Here is a 26830-nt window from a genome sequence, read left to right on the forward strand (position 1 = left end):
ACTTCCTATCTCTTTCATATTTTTTTTCTAACTGGATCTTGTCCTCCATTTTTTTTTTTTTTTAATTTATGACAAACAAGAGAGAAAAAAAGAAGGAAAATAACGATGCATTCATATAGAAATAATTAGTTCAATAAAAGATGACTTAATTAAGCAAATATGTACAAATATTACATTTTTCTTTTGTGTGTACCCAAAATTAAAAATAAAAGAATAAAATTAATCATTTCTCTTATCCACACCATCATCCCATCATGACAATAATACTAATTAAAAGAATATAAATATGTGAGTTCATTTCAAGTTTGGGTACCATATATCCTAATTAAGAATAAGAGATTACAAAAAGGAATAAAAAAGAAAATGAACAAGACATTTAAATAATTGAGAGAAAATTTTATATTAATGAAAATAATATTTTTTTTAGATGGACAATTCGGGGTAAGTATGTATTTTAGTTGGATCCCCATTTATGAGTTGAGTTACATTATAATAAATTGGGGTCGATTTAAAATAGGTCAATAGAAAGATATCATGAAATTAATTATTTTTTTCAATATTATTTTCAAATATATTGGGTCAAAATATGAATCATAAGTGGTTTATAGAAAAAATGAATTTTTTAAAATTTCATTTTTATTATTTATTTGAGAAGAGTTTAAATTTGGACCAATCACATTAAGCAATATAATAAATAAATATTTAATAATTTTACTTTAAAGGAGCTATTAAAAATAAGGGCAAATATGAGTCAAAAGATTAACATCGAGAGTATTTTTGAGCAGAAAAATGAATGTTAGGGGTATTTTAGGGTCGATAGGTGGATGAAGGGTAATTTTGTACCAATTCAAATACTTGAGGGGTATTTTAGACCTTTCTTTGTATTTTTAAATATTTTGTTTATCAAATAGTTCAAAATACATGTTTTACAATTTTAATGCAATTTGTTGATAATTATCCTTATTTCTCAAAATATTAGAATTTTTATCGATTAGTTATGTTTATATTTTTTTTGTCATAATCAATTGAATGTGTTGTGAATATTTGTTAGGATTGATTAAATAGTTATTTTCTATTAAATTGTATTTTTTTACCAGCCATTCATTTTATTTGTTACATTAACTAATATTTATTTTTAGCGCAATCTAAAAATATAAAAATACAATTAAATATAGATAAAATTGCATGGTTTTTCAATTTTCTATTTAAGCAATAGCTTGTCAATGTCATTAAGCTATGAGTGGTGAATAAGATTATACAGTAATTTTCAGATTTTTTAATTTAAAAAAAATTGTCTTTAATTGTTCTTCAATTTTTCCGGCAAGTCGCCGGAGCTTCGACGGAATCTGACGAGTCCACCACCCAAAAGACCCCAGTTGCTCTAACTTGTTCACTTCCCCAATTTTTCCGGTGAAAAGTCGCCCGAAACCCAACCCGTTCCTCTCTTCATTGCCCCATCTTCTCCGACAAGCCTCCACCACCCAACCCCACTGGTCAACCCTCTCCTCACTGCCGCCAGAAAACCAGCCAACGAAACGACCTCCAAGTCCCAAAACCCCCCTTCCTTTTCCCGTTACCATTTCCGGCAAAACAGCCACCGGAAATCTCCACACTCCTACCATCTTCTTCGACCAAGAAACCAACAACCTCAGCCCCTTGCTTCACTGTTTCAGCCACCAAACGACTCAATCTCCTCCACCTTTCCCACTCCTTTCTCCACCCAGACCAACACCAAAACGACTTCCTCCACCACAAAACCCCAAACCTTCCACCAAACAGCCCCAAACCCGCCTGAAACCGCTACCAGACCCCACTATTCTCTTCCTTGCTCCGGCAAAAACCAGTAACTCCTAAACCCCTACCCAAACTAGCAACAACCAGACCTACTTTGGCAAACAGCAGCTCCCGGAAATGAATCTCCACCTCGCACAGCTCCGACCACTGACCAGGCCGTAACTCCAACAACAGGTTTTTCCTTCGGTAACTTAATCTCTATACTGTTTGTTGCTTTCTTTCTTTTATTTTACTACTAACTAATCGTGAGTATTGATTGAATTCCATTATATTTGTTATTATTTCTAGTTACTGTTCGTCGAAAATTGAATATTCTCTTAAATTTTTATGGATTCACTGTTTTAAGTGTAATTTTATCAATGCCAGAAATAATACATCCTTCAAGTTGAATCATATAAATTTCTTCTTCTAAATCACCATTTAAAAAAGCTGTTTTTACGTCCATTTGATGGATAAAAAGCTTATGAATTAATGCTAAGGCAATTAAAATTTGAATAGAAGAAATTCTAGTCACTGGTGCAAATGTATCAAAATAATCAATAATTTATTTTTGAGAAAAATCTTTTGCTACTGACCGAGCTTTGTATTTTGAGAAAAATCTTTTGCTACTAATCGAGCTTTGTATTTATCTATAGATCCATCCGGATTAAGTTTCCTTTTGAAAATCAATTTGCAACCAATAGGTTTTGCACCAGGAGGTAAATTAGTTAAAATCCATGTATTGTTTTTCATAATTGAATCAATTTCAATTTTTATTGCCTCTTTCCAAAATTTAGCATCAGAAGAAGATTAACTTCAGAATAGTTTAATGGTTTGAAAATCGTTTCCATAAGAAAAGTATTCTTTCCTAGGCGTTTTACTCCTTCTTAGCTCTTCTATATTAGAAATAGACTCACTATTTCTTTCAGCAGGTACATGAAATTTTTTATCACATAGTGGAAAAATATGTTCAAAGAATTCAACATTTTTTGTCTCAATAATAGTATTGCAATCAAGCACATCACTCTTTAAAACAAGAAATCTATATGCAACACTATGTTCAGCATATCCAATAAGCATGCAATCAATTGTTTTAGAACCTATTTTCCTCTTCTTAGGTTCATGCAAGAGAACTTTAGCAAGACACCCTTATACTTTTAAATATTTCAAATTTGGTTTATAACCTTTCCACAATTCATAAGGTGTTTTGCTAGTTCTTTTATGAGGAATTCTATTTTGTAAGTGACATGTAGATAATATAGCTTCACCCCACAAATTATTAGGTGCATTAGAGCTTATTAACATAGAGTTCATCATTTCCTTTAATGATCTATTTTTCCTTTCAGCTACTCCATTAGATATGGGAGAGTAAGGTGGAGTTACTTCATGAATAATTTCTTTTTTTTCACAAAGGGCATTTAAGGATAAATATTCTCCACCTCTATCAGATCTAATTCTCCTGATTTTTCTATTAAGTTGATTTTCAACTTTAGTTTTATAAGAAATAAAGGCATTAAAAGCATCATCTTTATTTCTAAGTAAATATAACTTAGTAAATCTAGAAAAATCATCAATAAAAGTCACGTAGTATCTTTTATCACCTCTAGTCATTGTTTGTTTTAAATCACCTAAATTAGTGTGAATTTTTAGACAATAATTCAGTTTCTCTATTTTCAGCTTTTTAGTAATTATAGCTTCAACACATATTTCACATTTATTAATATTATTTGAATCTAAGTCAGATATCAAACCAAGTGATTGCATATTTTTTATATAAGAGAAATTAACATGTCCTAATCTAGCATGCCATAAAGAAATAGATTCAATCATGTAAGCAGAAGTAGATGCTTTTTCATTCACAACATTACAACCATTAAGTACAAAAAGTCCCTGGTTACAATAGCCTTTTCCCACAAACACGTTATTTTTTGTCAGTATGATCTTTTCAGATTCTAATGACACTTTCACTCCAGCTTTATTAAGCAAGGCTACGAAAATTAGGTTTGCACGCATTGTAGGAACATGTAGCACATCCATAAGGGCTAAGGTTTTTTCCGAAGTAAGTTTCAGGAGCACTTTACCCTTACCCAAGACTTTAGTAGTTCTTGAGTCTCCAAGGTAGACTACTTCACCGTCATCCCCTATTGATGTTTAGGAGGAAATGCTTCTCGATTTGCACAAATGTGCTGAGTAGCCCCAGAGTCTTACCACCCATTCTTTTGTATGTGCTACAATGTTTACTCGAGAAATGACATTTGCAATAATTTTATCTCCTTTAGCTAAATTAGCCTGGGGAGGATAACCCTTTTCTTTGTCATTTTTTATTCTCCTCCTACACTGTGCGACATGATGACCTGGTTTTCCACTAGTAAAACAAGAACCTTTCTTTTGCTTAAAATTGGAATTATAAAGCTTGTAACCATTAGACTTATTACCATACCTTTTGTTATTGCTGCTTTGACCTTGTACTAAGTTTGCCTTGAACGCCAACTCTTTTGCTTTGAATGATTCCTTTCTGTGATGTCTTCAATTAGAATGTGAGTTACTATTTGCTCAATAGTGAAATTTGTCAGTTTGTGCTTTAAGTTATTTTTGTAATCATTTCACAAGTCTCGTAATTTTTCAATCAGCACTCCAACAACAAGTTTTTCTGGTAGAGTGATCCCCTCGGCCTTCAAGTGTCTTCAAACAATTTTTGATATTCATTAATTTGAATTTTCATCTCCTTTTCATTACTCATCTGCCATTGATAAAATCTTCCGACCACAAACTTTTGTTTCGTAGCATCTTCGTCAGTGAACTTCTTAATCAAGGCTTCCCAAATGACTTTTGCTTCTTTGCAGCTATAGTATACATCAAATAGTTCATTAGAAATAGTTTGTAATATAGTATGACGACATATCTTATTGGCATATTGCCATGATTTCAAAATTTTGTTATCAACATCTGCACATGGTTGTGGATGTAATAGTGCATGTGCAACGCCATGAACATTGAGCAATGAAAAAACACGTTCTTGCCACCTTTTGAAATTTTCATTAGCAAAAATTTCAACATTTGACACATCCGGAAATGGTTTGGCATATGGTAGGACAATTGGAACTGGAGAAACGGGGGTAGCACTAACATTGGTAGTGTCAAAAATAGTTTTGGAAGTATTATTATTATTTGCCATAGTTTCTTAGATTGTTGGAAAATTTATATATGGAGAAAATATAATATCAAAATAATAATATGATAATTAAGATAAAAACTACTACAATAATATTCTTATATAATATACATGTATATATAAATAATACTTGAGTCGTGCTAGGCACTGTCCTAAGGAACTATTTCACCAGTGTGAAATGTTTCTCCAGGATTAAACAAGTCTTTCCTAATTAATTAGAGGATACATGAATCAACAAAATATAAATAATACAAAAGAATGCAAGTTGAAAGAAGATATTAAGAGTTGGCTAAGTACTAATCCTTTTCTAAGTTGTGTTTCTTCAATACTAACCAACCAAGTATTATTTATATATATTATATATATATATATATATATATTATTTTTTTTATAACTGAGAAATCCGTCAGTGACCCGCCCATTGGACCAATCACAGCCTTCTAAACTCGGTGGATAATGGGCCCGCCCCTCTACCCGTCTCCACTTAAATACGGGGCTTCGCTTTGCATGGTGTGGGGCTTATATAATATATATGTATATTATATAAGAATATTATTGTAGTAGTTTTTATCTTAATTATCATATTATTATTTTGATATTATATTTTTCCCATATGTAAATTTTCCAACTTTAAGTCGGTAACTTCTTTGGGACAATAAGTGGAAACTTAGTGTAAATGTATAATATAAGCTTCATTTTGCTCTTTATTGCTTTAGAAATGGTTTCTATAGCATTTTACTTGTTTTATGTTTTATTATTGGGTTCTTTGTAACAACTTGTTTGGATAGTTGTTACTATTTGTATTGTATTGTTTCGTTAAATTCATCCTTAGGTAACAACTTAAAGTCCCATTTTGTGTTGCGACTGATTTGGTGTCGTTTAGTTTCAAAAACAACAATATAGCCAGTGTGATCTCACAAGTGGAGTCTGGGCAAGCAAGCTTCTTTTGCTTATTTATAAAAGAAAAAAACAAGCTTCTTACTTATGCAACTGTCTTACTCTTTCCTGAATTGGCAGCTGATTGGTTCTGGTTTGCAAAGAAAAAAAATGTTTGACTGATCATATAGTGATTGTAATGTGGGTATGCTTATCATTCTAAAAAAAAGTGATTGTAATGTAGTTTGTTAAATGTGATGCCACATTTTGAACCTTTTTTCACTCACTACATAGGAATGGAAAAGCTGTCATTTGGAGAAATGAAAATCTTAGTTTTGTTGGAACAACTGGTGCTACTTTTTGGTTGCACAAACAGGCTGGTAAGGAGAGTGCCTATATCTTGTCAGGACCAATAGTGCCATGTCTGTGCTGAGGTCAATATTGCCATGTCACAGAGGCAGGTAAGAACAATGTGATGTAACTTTTATCTTATCTATCTGTATCATATTACTGCCAGCATTTATCTAAATCATTCTTGTTTGATTGAAGATGTGGCAAGACATCTATCTAACATTGCTTAGATTTTATTTGCGGACATTAATTTGCATTTCAGACTATCTCCCCCGCCTCTATTTTACTCTCCATTCTCTATGTTTGGAGAGTAAAATAGAGAATGGGCTCTCCAACCACACTTTAATTCACTCTCTATTCTCCATTTATTTGGGAAAAAAGAAGAAGAAAAGAAATGATATTATGAAATAAGAAAATAAGATTGATATAGAAATAATATTATAATATTGAGGAGAGAGAAAAAAATTCTTTTTATAGAGAGTAAAATAGAGAATTGGTTGGAGTTGGTTGTTTGAAAAAATAGAGAACTCTATATTTAGAGAGTAAAATAGAGGGTAAGGTTGGAAATGCCCTAAGGCGTACAAAGTTCAACTGGAAATGCAAATCAACGGTTGTTTTGATTGATAGTAACTCTTTTTCTTTCTTGGCTAGGTGACAAAGAAGTATATTTTCTAGAAGTGGTAATAATTAATAAAGAACTGTAAACAGCTAAGGAAAAGCATTTTGTATGCTGATGAGGTTTTTTCCCAGACAAACAGGCATGTTTAGTTCCAACAGGAGAAAAAACACACCTATCCTACACCGTTATCAAAAACATACCTAGGCCTACATGTAGATGATGACAAGTGTAAACAAAAAAAGGGGCTAAGTTACTTGATTGCAGCTTGAATTGCATCTAAAGAAGTCTTTTTTGGAAGTGCTAATGGAGCAAAAAGCCCTCTCACCTGTGAGAGAACATGTAGTGAGTTTAAGTGAATTAGGTGGTGTGAGAAATATAGGAAAAGAATATTATTGAATTGTTCTCTCTACATTATTACATTGAGACCCTATTTATACACTACATTAGACTCCTTTTCCAACTAGGACACTACAATACAATTCTTTTCTAAGTAGGATTCTATATACTATTTCTATTCCTGTTACTATTCTAAGTAGGATGGTATATATTTGTCTTGTTCCTATTCCTATTGTAACACTCTCCCTCAAGCTGGTGCATACAAGTCATATGTACCTAGCTTGTTACAAATGCAATTAATACGAGGACCGATGGGGGACTTGAGGAAGATATTTGCAAGTTGATCACTTGACTCACAAATTTTGTAACAATATCTCCCAACTTTCCAAACCAAGCGTGAGAAGAACGTTTCAGACCATAGAGTGACTTGCGCAATTGACATATAAGGCTACTAGACTGACCCTAAGCAACAAAACCAAATGGTTGCTCCATATAGACTTCTTCATCAAGATCATCATGAAGAAAGTATCACTGTAATCCAACCCAAATACCTGAGTCTATCCTTTTGGCAAAAGTGAATCTAAAACAAAGAGAATATTGCTGGAAAACTCAAATTTGTTGGAAACTCAGATCTGTTGGATTTTGCACAACATTGACAAAGTTGAAACTATGTAAATTAGATCTGAAGACTCATCGAAAAGACGCACAATGCTACGTAAATTAGATATGAGAAAGTAGTCCCCAAAAAGATGTACGATGCTGCGCAAATTATATATGAGAAAGTAGTCACCGAAAGGATGGCACGGTGCTACATAAATTATAGCCCCCTAAAGTTGGCATCAATTTTCACTTAGACACCTCAACTAGGCGATGTTCATTTTAGACACCTCATGTAGGATTCTGCTGTGTCATTTTGACACTTTTTGTTGACTCATCAAAACATGTGTGTTACACGAATTTTATGCGCGTGAAACGTTTTTTTTTCTTGGAAAATATTTTTGCTCTCTTCTTCTTCCTCACTCTTCTTTTCCTACAACTTCTCCACCTTCCATCACCCTCCATCACATCCACACAAATTTTTGAAAAAATTCTGCAAAATTTTGTTGGGTTACATCATAATTCAATTTCTTCAATAAAGAGTCAATTTCTTTAGCAACCTCACTAGAAAAAATGAAGACCATCATCATTTTCTAAGAATTTGTGATAATCTTTTTTTCTTTTTAAAATCAAATCACATAAATTTTAAGCTCTACTATATTAATGGTGTCTGCTACTACAACTATATAAAAAACTTCCGCCCCCAAGAATAATGAAAAGTTCTCTTAATTTTTAGTTTTCTTACTGCAAATTACCCTAATTTTCTGGGTCCTTAACAACGAAAATGGGAGGAACAAGACATTACACTCCTTGAACAACATTTTCCCATAGCATTCATAACTAAATCCCCAATTTATTCCTCCGTCTGCATCTTCATCATATAAATAATATTGTTATTTTTCTTTCAAGATGCATTTCGATTTTCAAGAAAGGAGGAATTAAGGAATGTAACACAAGGAATCAAAATTTTGTATACCGCAAGAAGAACACATGAATTTTAATGGGTTTGAAAAAGAAGAACACAAAGAAAGAACTAGAAGGCACGAAGAAGAAGCAGAAAGTGTGGGCGTGGCAATGGGGTTAGATATTCTGAAGGAAAAAATTGAAAGTAAAAGTGAGCTTTTTTAAAAAAATAAAAAAAATTATTTTTCCACGTAGGAAGCGTTTGGATACACACTTAAGCTAGTTTTGAGAATATAAAAAAAGTGTCAAAATGACACAACTGACCTCCACATGAGGTGTTTAAAATGAACAAAGCTTAGTTAAAGGGGTCTAAGTGAAAATTGGTGCCAACTTTAGGGGGGCACCGATGGGTTTGACCTAAATTAAATATGAAAAAGTAGTTATTGGAAAGATGGCATGGTGCTACACAAATTAAATATGAAAAAATAGTCACCGAAAAGATGGCACAATGCTACACAAAAGTAAATAGTCACCGGAATGATGGAACGATACTACAAAAATTAGATATGAGAGAGTAGTCACCGGAAGGATGGCACAATGCTACATAAATTAAACATGAAAAAATAGTCACCGGAAAGATGACACGGTGCTACACAATTTAAATATAAAAAAATAGTCACCGGAAAGATGACATCGTGCTACACAAATTAGATATAAGAAAGTAGTCACCGGAATGATGACACGGCACTACACAAATCAGATATGAGAAAGTAGTCGCTAGAAAGATGGCACGATGCTCCACAAACACTGACTGATACGGGGTTGACACAAAACAACCCTAGAAAGTCGTAGGAAGTTGACGCATGACCTTTCTGGCTAAGTTTTCTTCCCCTGAATATGGTGTTCATGCATATATCACTTGCCTTACTTTGGTTAACATAACCAATAACAAGACGGGCAGCATATATGAGTCATAGCCGCCCGCCAGCAGCGGAATCTTTTTTTGATTTTCTACCAAGATCGTAGGAGCTCTGATACCATGTGAGAAATATAGGAAAAGAATATTATTGAATTGCTCTCTCTACATTATTACATTGAGACCCTATTTATAGACGCTACATTAAGACTCCTTTTCCAACTAGGACTACAATACAATTCTTTTCTAAGTAAGATTCTGTATACTATTTCGATTCCTATTACTATCTAAGTAGGATGGTACAATTCAAATTGCCAACCTGCTGTTTTCTTGGTTTGAAGGAACTAATTTAGCTCACATCACATGGTCATAGATTGATCTAAAGAGGCATAAACTTCACTCATGTGATACAACTTGCTTCATCCGTAGGTAGTGACACCAATTGCAAAAAGTCTTATGCCCCATGGTGATCAAACCTCAATCAATTTTGAGATGTAGAATTTGCTATCTTTTCAATGTTATGGTGGTAGGTGGTAGGTCATCCTAGATTATTTAACTAACTTCTAAATAGCTACCCTATGACACTGTCTAGATAAGGGTAATGAACCCTCAAGCTGCTGCAAGCACACTGATGTGCTTCATTAAAGTTTAGCATTTTTTATATTAACATAAAATGACGCAATTTATTCCTTGTAAAACAGTAACTCGGATTGATGCTCACACCCAACTAACCAAGTACATAAGCTGCCATGCCAGTCTGTGATGCTAGTTTGTGTTAATAATGTCAAACTTTTCTTTGTGTAAGAGTTACTTTTTGATGAGCTAGGCAAAATGAATATTACTGTAGTGATAAAATGGAGAATGGATAAAGGCATGGGAAGAAAAGAGAAAGGAGAGAAAAAAGAAGAATACAGAGGGAGAAGGTAGTGAAATAATGAGAGGGAGAGAGTGATAGAGAGAATGAGAGAAAAGCATAGTAGAGTGGAGAATAGAGAAAGAAATAAAGGGTAAGAGAAGGCAAAAGAGGAAGAGGTAGAGGAGAGAAAGGTGAGAGGGAGATTGTGATAGCCTCAGTTCAATTTGCGAAGTTATATGTCCTCAAAAGAATTTACGGGTCATATCTACAGAATAGGCAGCTTTATAATTTATAACTCGTGAAACAGTAAGTCTCTATGCTGGTTATGTTTCTTTTATGGCTACGTCAAATTTATTCATTGGAAAGTAGAAATAAGAGTGCAAAGAAGAGGAGAATTAAGTCTTTAATAAAATACTTAACATAACATCAACATTAGCGGAACAGAGACTTCTAATTTCCTTAATGAAAAGGTCGGGGGGGCGGGGGGGGGTAAAAAAGGGAATATACTATCCTTCTATCTCGCGCATGATTGAATGGAAGAATTATGTATATCTTACAATGCAACTCTATAAAATCCGTCCATTCCATTTCCATTTCCTCACCTAAACCAATTTTAGAATTGCCACATACTCTAAACGAACAGGCAGGTTCAATCTCATCGGTATACTTGCACATATAAAAATAATTGAAACTGGATAATTTGCAAGACCTTCTCAACCGTTGGAGTTGATGAGTGTGTAGTGTACCGTGAGTAAAAGAATCTTTTGAATGTCTTTACTATCAAGGATTATGAATGAACAAGTTATGACAAAAGGATGCAAGGGATGAATTGGCGGATGTGCTTTAAATGCATGTCTTGATAGTTGGAAATGGTCATCTGACTCAAGAAGGCAAAGAGAGTCTGAGATTGTTCACCTCTTTCATTTAAGTTCTGAAAGAAGTGATATTTGTAAAGAAAAAAAATAAAATTCATGTCCCAAATTGGAAAGTGGGAAGGTTGATAGGAATGTGTAGATTGTCAAAAAGATTTGCCCATCATATGAGTCCTCTTGAAAGCAATTTAAGGCGTACACATCCGTTAGGATAAAGTAGGGATCATAGAAGGATATTCTGATGCTTTGTTAGCAAATATTTAAGTCATTCAAATGCCAACAACCTAATTTACATGTATCATTTATACCCAAGAATAATTTCACCCTCTCAAGTTTTATTAATCTAGGTAATTTGTTCGACCTGGGTGTAGGACTTAACTTGATAGGTCCAGCTTTGAAAGAGGGTATTCAGAACCCTCTGATGTACAACTAGATAACCTATCCTCAAAATCGACTGCATAAACATTCACTTCCATGTATTCCCTAGCTGTACTGTGAGCTTCAAATTCCCTTTTTGTTCTTAACATTGTTGTGGCATTTTGACTATTGATATGATGCTTTCTTCTTCCTATCACACTTTCCAGATAGAGGACGAATTCTAACGCGTAATCTTTGGTCTGCATATTGATTTCATTTTCTGTTGTGTCTTTGCAGATTATTATTGGCCTTCAAAGGCTGGCGTTCCACAAAATCTCTGTCATTCTCCTCTTTCTGGTGCAAGTTATACTCAAGTGGAAGTTACAATGAGGTATTATCAAATGGTGTTGCAAGCAAGAAAAAAGATTTCGATTTTGAGCGTTTATTCCACTCCTGTACCAAAATCTACATTTTGAAGTGCCTTCATGCCCTACTCATTGTGTCAGGGAAGGCTCAGAGTATCTTTATTGGCACTAGACTTGTGAATCTTTATGCTCACTTGGGTGACGTTTCTTTGTCACAGAAGACTTTCTGCTTGATAGAGAATAAAGATGCTTATACCTGGAATTCTATGATATCATCTTATGTTCGTAATGGCCATTTCCGTGAATCCCTGAATTGTTTGAATGAAATGTTGTCCACAGCTGATGTTAAGCCTGACTTTTACACTTTTCCTCCAGTGTTGAAAGCTTGTAATAGTATAATTGATGGTGTAAGGATACACTGCTGGGCTTCAAAACTTGGGTTAGAGTGGGATGTATTTGTAGCTGCCTCCTTGGTGCATATGTATTGCCGTTTCCAATCTTCTGGTGTTGCCTTTAGAATTTTTAAGGACATGCCTTATCGGGATATGGGTTGTTGGAATGCTATGATATCTGGGTTTTGTCAGAATGGAAATGCTACGGATGCATTGAGCTTGTTGGATGAGATGAGATTAGAGGGTATAAAAATGGATACAGTGACTATTGCAGTAGTACTTCCTATATGTGCACAGCTTGGTGATATTGTGCATGGATTGTCAATTCACTTGTATGTTATAAAGCATGGCCTAGAATTAGATGTCTTTGTGTCGAATGCTTTAATAAACATGTATGCCAGATTTGGTGAGTCAAGGCATGCACAAAAAGTATTTGATGATATGATGGTAGTAAGAGATTTAGTATCATGGAACTCTTTAATTGCTGCATACGAGCAGAATAATGTTCCCGAAAAAGCACTGAAGTACTTTCAAGAGATGATGATAAATGGGATTCAGCCTGACTTGTTGACATTGGTGAGCTTAGCTTCTAGTATAGCTCAAACCAAAGGTTTTCGTTGTTGCAGATCGGTTCATGGATTTGTATTAAGGAGATCTTGGATTCAGGATGATGTTATTATGGGTAATGCTGTTGTGGATATGTATGCGAAGTTGGGTCTTATTCATTGTAGTCGTAAGGTTTTTGACGAGATCCCTATAAAGGATGTAGTGTCATGGAACTCAATGATCACAGGTTATGCTCAAAATGGACTTGCAAGTGAGGCTATTGAAATTTACAACATGATGAAAGAGTGTGATGACATAGAACCAAACCAAGGAACTTGGGTGAGCATTTTGCCAGCTTATGCTCATCTAGGGGCATTGCAAGAAGGAACAAGGACTCATGGGCATGTTTTCAAAGTAGCTCTTAATTTGGACGTCTTTGTTAGTACGTCCCTCATTGACCTTTATGGAAAATGTGGAAAACTGGATGAAGCCATGTTATTGTTTCATGAGGTGCCTAGAATGAGTTCAGTCCCTTGGAATGCCATAATATCATGTCATGGTATTCATGGAAATGGTAGGGTTTCTCTGAAACTGTTTAATGCTATGCTGAATGCAGGTGTTAAACCAGATCATGTAACATTTTTATCTCTATTGGCTGCTTGTAGCCATTCAGGCTTAGTTGATGAGGGTAAAACTTACTTTCATATGATGGAGCAAGAGTTTGGCATTAAACCTGTTCTAAAGCACTATGGCTGCATGGTTGATCTGCTTGCCAGGGCTGGGGGCCTAGAAACGGCGTACCAATTTATAAAAAACATGCCTTTGCAACCAGATGCTTCAGTTTGGGGTGCTCTTCTTGGTGCATGTAGAGTACATGGAAATGTTGAGCTGGGTAAATTGGCTTCAGATAATTTGTTTGAAGTTGATCCAGAGAATGTTGGCTACTATGTAGTGCTGTCCAACATCTATGCTAATTATGGGAAATGGGAGGGGGTGAATGAAGTGAGATCATTGGCTAGAGACAAGGGGTTGAAGAAGACTCCTGGATGGAGCTCAATTGACCTAAACAATAAGATTGAAGTCTTTTATACAGGAAATCAGTCTCATCCACAATGCCATGAGATATATGGGGAATTAGGTATTTTAACTGCTAAGATCAAGACCTTAGGTTATACTCCAGATTATACCTTTGTATTACAAGATGTCGAGGATGACGAGAAGGAACAAATCCTTACCAGTCATAGTGAGAGATTGGCTATTGCTTATGGAATTCTTAACACTCCTCCTAAAAGTCCTTTACGGATCTATAAAAATTTACGGGTTTGTGGCGACTGCCACAATGTAACTAAACTAATTTCTAAGATTACAGAGAGAGAGATTATTGTAAGGGACTCCAATCGCTTTCATCACTTCAAGAATGGTGTTTGTTCCTGTGGGGATTACTGGTAACATATGCCCATAGTTCTGCAGAGAAATTTAAACCTTTTAAGGTTGGCATCATTATGCTGTAGCTGCTGCAAGAAATGTAATTTGTTCTTCTCAAGCTGTTGTACTGTACTGTGAATGATGAATCCTCACAGTCGTTCTTTTTCTGGAATTCACTCTTCCCTGTTCTTGATCTGAAAATAAAGAAAGGTCTTTCAAATTTAAACTCGATTTTGGTTCGCTACCAAATTCATTGATTAAAGTTAAGAACTCGTCAATTTGCAAAACGAAATCGGGATTTGGCCGAAAAAGAAGCAAGACTACGACCTATGGATACCATGACCAATCACCATCGATAAAGAAGAATCTTTTCACTTCGTGTCTTCAAGCATCCAAAATACACCGGGAATGGAACAGAGAATTTTATGGAGGTATCATTTACTTCTCTTGCATATTTACTTTTGTTTAGTGTTGTAGTCACATAATTGCCATTTGATGCAAGTAAAATTAAATTTTTTAGATCTTTTTAAATCACTGCAACAAATTTTCTTTTGGAATGAGGAGTATATATTTGTTAGTTTTAAGGTCTAACAAGACATTCCTCTAAGTGAGCTAAGTTGACTAAAATCAATTGATATGTTTGTCTTCTGTGAGGCAGAGACATGCTCATTTTTTACCATTTCAAACTATTAGATAATTTATCCATTACCTTTTTTATTTGTCTGCCTGAGAAATAAATTCAGGAAATAGAGCTTTCACTTTTATCACTTTCTATATTTCCTGTTGCAGACTTGACAAAGGTATATGTGTATATCGTTTCCTTGGTTGTGCACTTGTGCTGGTCCAACTCAACACTGCTTATGCTTCATTTCACCAGTCTTAAGATGAGAAGTGTCTTGTTATTGAATTTGCTGGTAAGAATTTTGTGACGGTTACAGAGTGTGATTGCTCTGTTGTTCTTTGAAACCATTCATTGACTTTGTGTATGTGTCACGAGACTTTTGGTATTAGCTTGTACATTTTGTTGTTACAAACTTACTACTACCTTTCAATTGAACATCCTACTATTTTCTGTCTGGAAGGCAGTTTGATTAGGCTGGTTTTCTCACATGGAGGGAGGAACATATGCTGTTGCGGATTTCTACTTTACTAGATCATGAGAACGCACTAAACTTATTGCTTGTGATTTTACCTTCGTGTTGTGTAAGTTGCTGGTGCCTTGAATTTGTATTCTGAAGTCTCGAATATGTATACTCAAATGCTTTATTAGCCTCCTTTCTATACTCTTAAATGGTTGAACCTGGAGAGCTCCAGGAACTTTCTCCTCTTTCATTCCCCCACTCGCAAACAAAGAACTAAAAAATCTAAACCTATCACATTTGTCATCTGTTGAGTCCTTTTAGCCAACTCTTAGACTTTGATGTTTACTCTTTGAGTTGAACCCAATATTTCTTTCCAGTATTATTTGTGCTCTTTCGTCGTTTATAGTCGAATGCTTCATGTTGTACAAGTGTATTTGTGCTGTTTATTTATTTATTGTCAAGGTCTTTACATGTACAAGTGTTATATGTTTTTTTTTTTTTTGATAAAGTTAAAGTTACAAGTGTTATATGTTCATACACATTTATAATTAGATTGCTAATATGCCTCTGTGGAAATACTTGAACTTTGTTAACTTCTTGGTTAGTATTTGCTTTGAGTCGATAATCTACGGAAGTTTTTTGGATGTCAGATTATTTCATGTCTCGAATCTAGGCTTCAACTCTGATTACCGTCGCAACAGGATAGCAGAAAATATTAACAGGAACTTTATCAAGTCATGCTGTCATTTCATCTTGGCTGGTTCCATATTTCGATCTCTAGTGCAATGTTATCAACTGTTCAAGCATGAGACTGGCAGGCGGTGAACCAAAATCAGAGGCTGTTGCCACCCCAGATATTTCGCCGAAGGTAAAGATATTGGAAGAAGTTCGAACCTCTGTCAGTGGAGAAGTGTTCTGCTCCCAAGCTGCTACCAGAATAAATAGGAAAATGGTGTATACAATAGAGATATCAGAATATCATATGTTGCTTTATGTATAACAAGTTTTGCCTTATTGTTCTACAGGACTGTATGGTGTGTATTTGTTAGATTGTAAGGCCTCGAATGATGGTTGTTGATCACTTTTTGGTTGAAATACCGTTGTAGCGACTATTTTTCAATTATAGGAGCTGAGAAGTTCTATTTGTGAATTTTATTTCAAAGTGAAACGATGACCTGTTGGCAAGTCAAACACTTCGAAACAAAATTTGCAATATCTCTCTTCACACCACATCTGCAATATCTCTCTTCATACCGCACTCCGATGGATGGAATATCGGGAACAATGGGCCTCCTCAAGAATCAGTTTAATCAACTTACCCACTTGGGCATACAAATACTGCCTCCTATCCGCAAGACACCATAAGAATCAAAGGACAGCCTCCTTGGCTTCCCCTCCTATCACCTTGTCTCGAATGTGGCATAGTTTCTCATCATCAAACTGGTGCTCACGAATTTGCTCAACTAAGGAAGAACGAGCTTCAATAAAAGCAATCAAACCACCCGTCCCCTTAAAAATCTGCAACCAGACAAGACTGTTGGCTAATCTCTAGACATCTCTAGCCAATGGTCTCTCCTCCACACTAATAGTGGCATACATCCCATGCTAGAAGTCTTCTTACTCAAAGTACCGGTCACCACATTGGCCTTCCTTGGATGATACAAAATAGTAATATCATAGTCCTTCAATAGCTCAAGCCATCTGCGATGCCTCAAGTTTAGATCCTTCTACTTGAATATATATTGAAGACTCTGATGATCTGTGAAAACCTCACAATGAACTCCATACAAATAGTGTCGCACAACTTAAGCACAAACACTGCAACTGCCAATTCTAAATCATGGGTAGGGTAGTTCCTCTCATGGGTCTTCAACTGCCTAAAAGCATAGGCAATCACCTTATTCTTTTGCATCAGAACACCACCTAACCTGACTCTAGAAGCATCACAATAAATAGTGAAATCCCTTGGGTAAGTCAAAATAAGAGCCGATGTCAACAAAGTCTTGAGCTTTTGAAAGCTCTCCTCACACTCATTCGACCACTGGAAACTTGCACTCTGACGAGTCAATCTAGTCAAGGGAGATGTAATAGTAGAGAAGCTCTACACAAATCGTCAGTAATGGCGAGCAAGTCCCACAAAACTCTGGATCTCAGTAATCGATGTGGGTCTAGTCCAACCCATCACTACCTCGATCTTGGCTGGATCCACCCGAATACCCTCCTTGGACACCACGTGTCCCAAAAATGCAACAGAATCAAGCCAAAACTCATACTTCGAGAACTTGGCGTAAAGCTTTTCTTCCTTCAATCTCTGAAGTACAATTCTCAAATGTTGAATGTGGTCCTCCTCAGTCTTGGAGTACACCAAGATGTCATCAATCAACACTATCACAGAAGAATCCAAATAAGGTCAGAACACTCCGTTCATCAACTCCATGAACGTTGTAGGCGCGTTAGTCAAATCGAAAGACATCACAAGAAACTCATAGTGCCCATAAGAGTCTTGAAGGGTGTATTAGGGATATCCGATGCCCTAATCTTCAGTTGATGGTAACCGGATCTCAAATCAATATTAGAAAATAGAAATGCACCCTGAAGCTGATAAAACAAATCATCAATACGAGGAAGATGATACTTGTTCTTCACTATCACTTTGTTCAACTATCGATAATCAATACACATCCTCATGGATCTATCCTTCTTCCTCACAAACAATACAGGAGCACCATAGGGGGAAACACTAGGGCGAATGAACCCCTTACTCAACAAATCCTGCAACTGATCATTCAATTCTTTCAACTCGACTGGAGCCATACGATACATAGCAATAGAGATGGGCTTGGTCCCCGACTCAAAGTCAATAGCAAAATCGATATCCCTATCCGGAGGGAACACCTGGAAGACCAGTAGGAAACACATCTACAAACTCTCGAACCACGGGCACATAATCCATGGGAGGTGGATCAACTCTAGTATCCCGAATGAATGCCAAGTGGGAAAAACACCCTCTATCAACCAATATCTGAGCTCTAAGGAATGAGATGGCCTTGCTAGGGTAAGAACCACTAACACCCGTCCACTCAACTCTTGGGACACCTGGCATCGCTAAGGTCACAATCTTAGCATAACAATCAAGAATAACATGATGCGGAGCAAGCCAATCCATATCCAATATCAAAGTCTACCATCCCCAAAATGATAAGGTCTACCCAACTATCATACCCAGACAAAAAAAAAGACATGATCGATACACTCGATCCACTACTAAGGATTCACCCACTAGTGTAGAAACATGAATAGGCACATGCATGCAATCAGACATCATATCAAATTTAGCAGCAAAATAGGTAGGCACATATGAGAAAGTAGATCCCAGATCAAACAATACAGACGCATGTTGATGGAAAACTGGGACGATACCTATGATCACAACATCAGAAGTCTCAGCCTCAGGCAGACCTTCTTGGAAAAACATAGCACTGGCCATCTCGACCACGTACAACCTGAGTAGAACCTCTACCGCCACCCTACGGACCTGGAGTAACCTCTACCTGCCTGAGTTCTACCTCAACCCCTAGTCGGAGGCGCTGGATCCCTAGTTGGAGCAACTGAAAAATAATGTCGATGTCCTGAATGAGTCTATAGAGGACACTGTCTCATCAAATGAATTGGATCCCCACACGTATAATAAGATCTCGGCACAGATAATTGTTGCTGCGAATCAGAAGAACTACCTATGACCACATCGGCCAAAACCATAAGATCCTCGGGTTGACTACCCACTCTCGGCTGCTGGCATAGAAGCATGAGCCGTCCCACGACGTTGAAAAGAGCCACTACCTCTATGTGAACCTCTGCCTCCAGATGAGGTACCATAAAACTGACCAGAAGAACGATCCCTCTTGGGCTCCCCAAACTCATCTAAGACCATCAACTCTGCCTCCTTGGCGGTGCTCACAATAAACTGGAAGGAACCCCCTCTCTAACTGCCCTGAACATATAAGACTTGGCGGAGAAAGTCAACTCTCTCACAAACCGACGAACTCTATCTGCCTCATCTGGAATAATAGTCAAAGCATGTCTAGAAAGCTCATAGAAACGAACCTCATACTCGGTCATAGGAAAAATTCCTTGAACAAAGCTCTCAAATCTCAAACGACTCTCCTCCCTCACGCTCCAAGGAATGAAGTGGTCCTGGAAAGCACCAGAAAACACATCCCACTCTGCCGGATGAAATCCAACTTGTCTAAACCTCACAAAAGTCCTCCACCACTCTCTGGAGCGACCACGAAGCTGAAGTGCAACAAACCGAACACCACGAGCATCCACCATACCTACTGCCTTAAGCATCTTATGGCACAAGGTCAAGAACTTATGAGCATCCTCGCTCTTACCACCCTGAAACTGAGGTGGTTTCATTTTCTAAAACCTCTCATAACACTGATGATTTGCCGCTGTCAAAGTAACCACATGAGCAATCTGTGCACCAACATTAGGTGCGAGAACTAGTTATGGTTGGCGCACTAAGAAGCACCAATAACTACAAATTTATATCTTCAAAAACTTGGTCCAAATGCAGCTAATAGAAGGGGAAAACGATTACCACGTGTAAAGATCACGTTTCTAGGCACGGGGGCAATCTTTAATGGTAGAAATCGTCGAAAACTAACCTTCATCATGCAAGTACTCCATAGGAACCTTCTCTTAAGCTTTCTTTCTGGTTTGGAAGTAAAATGAAATGTTTTCATGGCTTAAAACGTTGAGTAAGACGACATACCACATTTTTTTACCCGACCCGGATTTTGCCCCGGCAGTCAGTAGTAAAACCCTCATAACTTTTTACTCTGATGTCGGTTGGATACGGGGTTTTATGTGTTGAAAACTAAACTCGCAGGCCTTCGATTTAATGGTCAATAGGCCTTCTAACTCTTTGTATATTGGGAGAAAACATCCAAGAAATTTGACTTAAAGTTAAGAAAATATTAATAGAGAAACTTCGATAACTTTTGCCGACTTTAGTTTCACTAATTTTCTTGACTTCAAAACTTAACATACGACCCTTGTGCTATTATAATACCTCATAACACACTATTCTTAGCATGTTTTACACTCATTGGCATATCCACAAGGTATGGGACAAGTTAAACCTTTCAAACAGGCGAAGTTCTACCCGTGCCATTTCTTTTATCATGAACTTTGTTTTAGGGGTCCCTTTGACCTAAAACTTTAGTTTAGTTCCTTGATATTTTCACCTACTTGCAATCTTAATCTCCAATGTTCGATACAAAGTCATAAACACCTCATATAACCATGCCATACTACGCCACATATATTATGCACGATTAGAGAAAAAGTACGGGATCTTACATTCTCCCCCCCTTATGAACATTCGCCCGCGAATGGATCTAAACAATTCCTTGGTTGTATTTTCTTTTTTTCTCACAGTACTATATTTGCGAGTCTATATTTGTTACAGTCGCAAACCTGAAGTCAAATTCTGAAAATTTTAACTACTAAGCTTTGCATAGCTATCTCGTAAGAAGACATATAAATTTCACCTTCAAGCTACTTAAAATATAACTAAGTCTTTGTGAAGAAATAATTGCCAATAATCGAAATATGACTCACCTTAAGTCGTAAACAGTTGGGGGTACTCCTTACTCATTTCCTCTTCCACTTCCTAAGTCATTTCCTCGACGTTGTTATTTCTCCATAACACTTTCACAGAAGGTACATCTTTATTTCGAAGCTTTCTTACTTGCCGATCTAAAATCATTATTGGTACCTCTGCATAAGATAAATCCTCAGCGATACAAATATTTTCAATGGGAATAATACGTGAAGGATCTCCAATGCACTTCCGCAACATAGAAACATGAAATACAGGATGAACCGCTTCCAATTCTGAAGGCAAATCAAGCTCGTATACCACCATACCGATCTTCTGAATAATCTTATACGGTCCAACGTACTTAGGACTGAGCTTCCCTTTTTTTACGAATCGCATGATGCCCTTCATAGGCGATACTTTCAGGAAAACCCAATCTTCTACCTCAAACTCTAAGTTCCATCGGCGAACATCTGCATAAGACTTCTGTTGACACTGTGCTGTATGAAGCCGATCTTTAATAAGCTTAACCTTTTCAATCACTTGTTGGACTAGATTCGGACCTAGCAAATCTGCTTCCCCGAGCTCAAACCAACCTATTGGGGACCTACACTTCCGCCCGTATAGTGCTTCGTAAGGGGCCATCTGAATACTACCTTGAAAGTTGTTATTATAAGCGAACTCGATAAGAGGAAGATGTTGATCCCAACTTCCTTTAAAATCCAACACAGAAGCACGTAACATATCCTCAACCGTATAAATAGTACGTTCTGCCTGTCCATTAATTTGTGGATGAAAAGAGGTGCTAAGATTTACCTGAGTCCCTAGACCTTTCTGAAACGATCTCCAAAAATGTGCTATAAATTGAGCTCATTGATCTGAGATAATAGATAATGAAACTCCGTGAAGGAGAACAATCTCCTGAATGTAAAGCCGAGCATAATCTTCAACTGAATATATTGTCCTAACTCACAAGAAATGAGCAGATTTTGTCAATCTATCGATAATTACCCAAATGGAATCAAACCTTCGTGGAATGCGAGGAAAACCAGTGATGAAGTCCATATTTATCATAGCCTATTTCCATAACGAAAGCTCAATATACTGGGTTAGGCCTCCAAGCCTTTGATGCTCTGCTTTAACTTGTTGACAGTTAGAACATTCAGCTACCATCTCCACAATATCTTTTTTCATGCCATTCCACCAATAGATTTGTCGAAGGTCCTGATACATGTTCGTCACTCCAGGGTGAGATGCATATCTAGAATAATGGGCCTCTGAAAGAATATTTGTTTGGAGCTTCCTAACTGCCGATACATATAAGCGATCCTGGTATCTAAGGACTCCATCTCCAGTTAGCTCAAATAAGGGGTGTTGCTGCTGTGGAATCTTTTCCCTCAATTTCCTAAGCTCATGATCTTCATGTTGCCTCCTTTTCACTTCAGTCACAAAGGAATATTCTGCCATATTCTTAACGACAACACCTCCGCCTCCTGCATCTACCAAGCGTACTTGCAAATTAACTAGCTGGCACATGTCTTTCGTAATTCCAGCCTTATCAGCTTCAACATGACTTAGACTACCTATGGACTTCCGGCTGAGCGCATCAGCAACAACATTAGCTTTGTCGGGATGATATAAAATGTCAACATCGTAGTCCTTTAATAATTCTAGCCTCTCCTTTGTCATAGGTTCAACTCCCTCTACTTAAGTAACTACTAAAGGCTTTGGTGATCGATGAACAGATCTATATGAACCCCATATAGATAATGTTGCCAAATTTTTAGGGCAAAGACAACTGCAACTAACTCAAGATCGTGTGTAGGATAATTCTGCTCATGCTTCCGCAACTGTCTAGAGGCGTATGCAATAACCTTACCATGTTGCATAAGAACACAACCTAGTCCAATTCTTGAGGCATCACAATAAACAACATAGCCCTCATTACCATTTGGAAGAGTTAGGGACCACTGCAGTGGTAAGTTTTTATTTTAGTTCATGAAAGCTCTGCTCGCATGCCTCGTCACTGAAACTTCATTGCCTTATGTGTCAAATTTGTCAGTGGTGCAGAAATAGAAGAGAATCCCTCCACAAACCTTCGGTAATACCCCGCCAAGCCTAACAAGTTATGAACCTCCGTCGCATTCAAGGGCCTCGGCCAAGTCATCACTGCTTCAATCTTTTGTCCATCAACCTTAATACCTTCACTTGTAATAACATGACCAAGAAAAGCTACTGAGGTAAGCCAAAAATCACATTTAGAGAATTTAGCATATAATTTGCAATCTTAGAGAGTCTGCAATACAACTCGCAAGTGGTCTGCATACTTTGCTTCCGACTGTGAATATATAAGAATATCATCAATAAACACAATCACAAATTCATCCAAGAATGGTTTGAAGACCCGATTCATAAGATCCATAAAAGTTGCTGGGGTATTTGTAAGCCCAAAAGACATGACAAGGAACTCAAAATGGCCATACCTCGTCCTAAATGCTGTTTTTGGGATATCAACTTCCCTGACTCGCAACTGATGGTAACCAGACCGCAAGTCAATCTTGGAAAAGCATTTGACACCTTGTAACTGATTGAATAAGTCATCAATCTGTGGAAAAGGATATTTATTCTTTATAGTGACTTTATTTAGTTGTCTATAGTCAATACATATCCACAAGGATCCATCTTTCTTTCAAACAAAGAGCACTGGGGCACCCCATGGGGAAGTACTTGGCCTGATAAAGCCTTTATCGAGCAAGTCTTTCAGTTGTTTCTTCAATTCTGTTAGTTCTGTAGGTGCCATTCTATAGGGAGGAATCAATATAGGTTGCGAATCAGGAAGCAAGTCTATAGAGAAATCAATTTCCCTTTCGGGGGAATTCCTGGAAGATCATCAGGGAATACCATTGGAAATTCATTCACGATTGGAATTGACTGAAGAGTCATGGGCTCCTTATCGATATCTTGTACATGAACCATATGGTATATGCAACCTTTAGAAATCAACTTCCGATCCCTAAGGTATGAAATAAACTTACCCTTAGGTGTGGCTGCATTACCCTTCCACTCAAGGACTGGCTCACCTGGAAAGTAAAATTGGACTATCTTTGCACGATAATCAATATTAGCAAAGCAAGCTGCCAACCAATCCATACCCATGATAACATCAAAATCTAGCATAATCAACTCAACTAAATCAGCGGAGGTTGGATGGTCATTAATTAACACTGTACAACCCCGGTAGACACTGTTATACCTCATTTTAACTCGAGGTCAAAACGTGTACAACATATTGGTGATTTCCAAATTAATTAACTTGAGAAGTCGCCACCTAATTATTTTTTAAGGCAAATTAGGATACCTAAATTTTAACTATGTAATGCTAAAATTGACTTCAACTAAGGTCTACTAACTTATGTGATTCCAGGTAAGAGTTCTAATTTATCCTAAAGGGAAGGGGTAAGACATCCTCTAAGATTAGTTTTAAAACTATTAACCGGCCAAATTTAGGTTAATTAATTTTAAAAGAAAGATATGAGTACTAAGGATTAAGTAATTGGGTAACCAAGTTCGAAAAACATTTTTTATTTTTAAAAGCTTTTTGCAATTGTATTAGAATGAAAAAGAGTAACTTCTTTAGATCAATTTAAACAAATTCATGGCTAAAAAGGGTAATTAAAAAAAAACATTAGCTCATTGTTTGACAAAGTGCTTCCTTTAGGAAAAAGACTTTTTTTTTAAAGAAAAAATAAGAGTTTAAAACAAAATATTTTCTTCGTTGAAAGACATTGCCAAGTTTGAACAAGACTTAATAAATTAATGAGTTTAAAGTGATGCAAACGGGAGTGTTTCTTAAAAAAAGATTTGCCAAATAAAGTTTTTAAAAGATAAAGCGACTACTAAATGTTTGTCTCTAGCTAAAGATACCCAAATCCAAACATCTATATTATGTTACCTATTTGAGAATTCAAAAATAAAACATATTCTAATCACATAAGCAAGTATAAAATATAAAGAAAAATAAATAAACAAGTTAATGCTAAAATATAAATAGCCATGAGTGACTCCAAACGAGGCTCGCTTGTTTTGCTTGCTATTCGGAATAGTAAAAAATGTAGTGAAGACTCCATGTGCGGGTATGAGGATAATGTCAAGTCTATAAGACTTGAAATTTACTAGAGTCTTGAATCAAGACTCAATTTTGCTCCAAAGTGTACATGCGAAAATGGAGAACATAAGAATTAGAAAGGAAAATAACTATTAGATGAGGCAAATATACATTTTAATTATTCAAACCCAATATCAACACTTTAACAATAAGCACAAAACAAATTGAAATAAATTACGACACTTAGCTAACATTATTTAATGATTATATGTTGATGGAAAGAAAATAGAATTCCTTTAACTAATAGATTCATGGACATGCTAGGATAGTAACCAAATATCTCATGTAGTCTCCAAACACAAGTACGCCACCAAGTATAATATTTGAGGCCGAACTAATCTTGAAATCACTTACTTATAAAACATCATATAGTAGTATTCCTATTTTAATCTATAAGCAAAAAATACATCTTTTATGCCTCTTTAATATCATTGTTTCAATTAAAGAGAATAGAATCACTATGTACCACATAACATCCATTTATTGGGAATAATCCATTTTTTGAGTGAGGTATTAAAATACAGTGCCATGACTTCAAAATAGGAGTAAAATAAGGATATAAAAAAGAAAAAAAAAATAGCTTTAGCATTTTCATGTACTCTAGCTTTCATAAACTTTAAAAACTGTGCATATATATTTAAAACTAAAAAAAACGAATACAGCAGATTCCAACAAACTCTAAAGTAAAATAAATAAATAAAATAAAACTAATGCAGGGGTAATAACATGTTCAGTGAATAAACAAATCAATAAAGTTTTTATAAGAAATGTATCCATAGCATGTTAACTTTAAGTGATTCCTAGTATATAAATAAATAAATAATCAAATGGAAGAAACAAGACTAAACATTAGAACAGAAGAGTGACGAAAATACTCAAAACAAATTACATGCTACAATAGAAAACGAAGAGAGATGTATACTGACCTTCTTCGGGGCAGTGAACTAGGACGTCGGCCTCGACTACTCGGTATCTCGGATGTCCACGAATGGTAGAAATAAAAGGTTGTTGCAACTCCAAATCAAAGCAGAGAGAGGAAGAGATGTAAATACGGTATACGAGAGAATTGATTTATTTATTTATTCTTAGATAGATAAGATAAGTGAGCTATAAGAGATGGTGTAGCTGAAAAACTTGTCAAAACAGACACTTTCTCCTAATACTTATAGGATGGAATTAGGGTTCTTGATTTGGGCGGGATTTCTTTAAAATCAAGTCAAAAGAGCCGTTTGAATTTTGAACGTTATAGGTGAAATCTCTCTTCACGTGATTGACCAGACAGTAGCATGAAAATGGAGTACTCAACCTCTGTGCATAGTTGACAAAACTTGTTGCTTTTCCGAAAATGGAGGGAAGAAAGGTGTGGTGCAGATGTAGTTGTTGAAGGGTCATGAAACCCTTACTGATTTAAAACATAAAGGGCATTTTGGGAAGTTGAGATGGGTTTAGGGATGAATTTGGCTGTAGACTTTGGGCTTTAGCTGAATTTTCTGGGATCGTTTCTCTTCTTCTTTTACATTATTTTGGGTTTCTAATTTAATAACTAATACAATATATATTAAAAAATGATAACTAATGATCTACATAATAAGATATCAATATTATAACCTTGCACTAAT

At 36.1% G+C, this 26830-nt stretch overlaps 2 protein-coding genes across 3 annotated transcripts; one reads left to right on the forward strand and one right to left on the reverse strand.

Annotated features, from left to right (window-relative positions):
- Positions 1 to 1945: 1945 nt before the first annotated feature.
- Positions 1946 to 14488, forward strand: LOC125834766 (pentatricopeptide repeat-containing protein At4g33990). 2 transcript variants are annotated; one of them, XM_049513916.1, is made up of 3 exons: positions 1946 to 1980; positions 6116 to 6282; positions 11926 to 14488. In XM_049513916.1, exons 2-3 carry the CDS (start codon positions 6242 to 6244, stop codon positions 14378 to 14380), a joined length of 2496 nt encoding a protein of 831 aa, XP_049369873.1. In that variant the 5' UTR covers positions 1946 to 1980; positions 6116 to 6241; the 3' UTR covers positions 14381 to 14488. The 2 variants fall into 2 exon arrangements, with proteins under 2 accessions (XP_049369873.1, XP_049369872.1); XM_049513915.1 differs by lacking the exon at positions 1946 to 1980 and adding an exon at positions 5916 to 6026.
- Positions 14489 to 21118: 6630 nt separating this feature from the next.
- LOC125834794 (transposon Tf2-1 polyprotein) lies at positions 21119 to 22111 on the reverse strand. Its single transcript, XM_049513947.1, has 3 exons — positions 22020 to 22111; positions 21863 to 21924; positions 21119 to 21759 (listed from the first exon to the last, which is right to left on the reverse strand). Exons 1-3 carry the CDS (start codon positions 22109 to 22111, stop codon positions 21119 to 21121), a joined length of 795 nt encoding a protein of 264 aa, XP_049369904.1.
- Positions 22112 to 26830: the final 4719 nt, after the last annotated feature.

Source organism: Solanum verrucosum, unplaced genomic scaffold (assembly GCF_900185275.1).
Source record: "Solanum verrucosum unplaced genomic scaffold, falcon-dt-bn FXZP01000073.1, whole genome shotgun sequence".
NCBI lineage: Eukaryota > Viridiplantae > Streptophyta > Magnoliopsida > Solanales > Solanaceae > Solanum > Solanum verrucosum.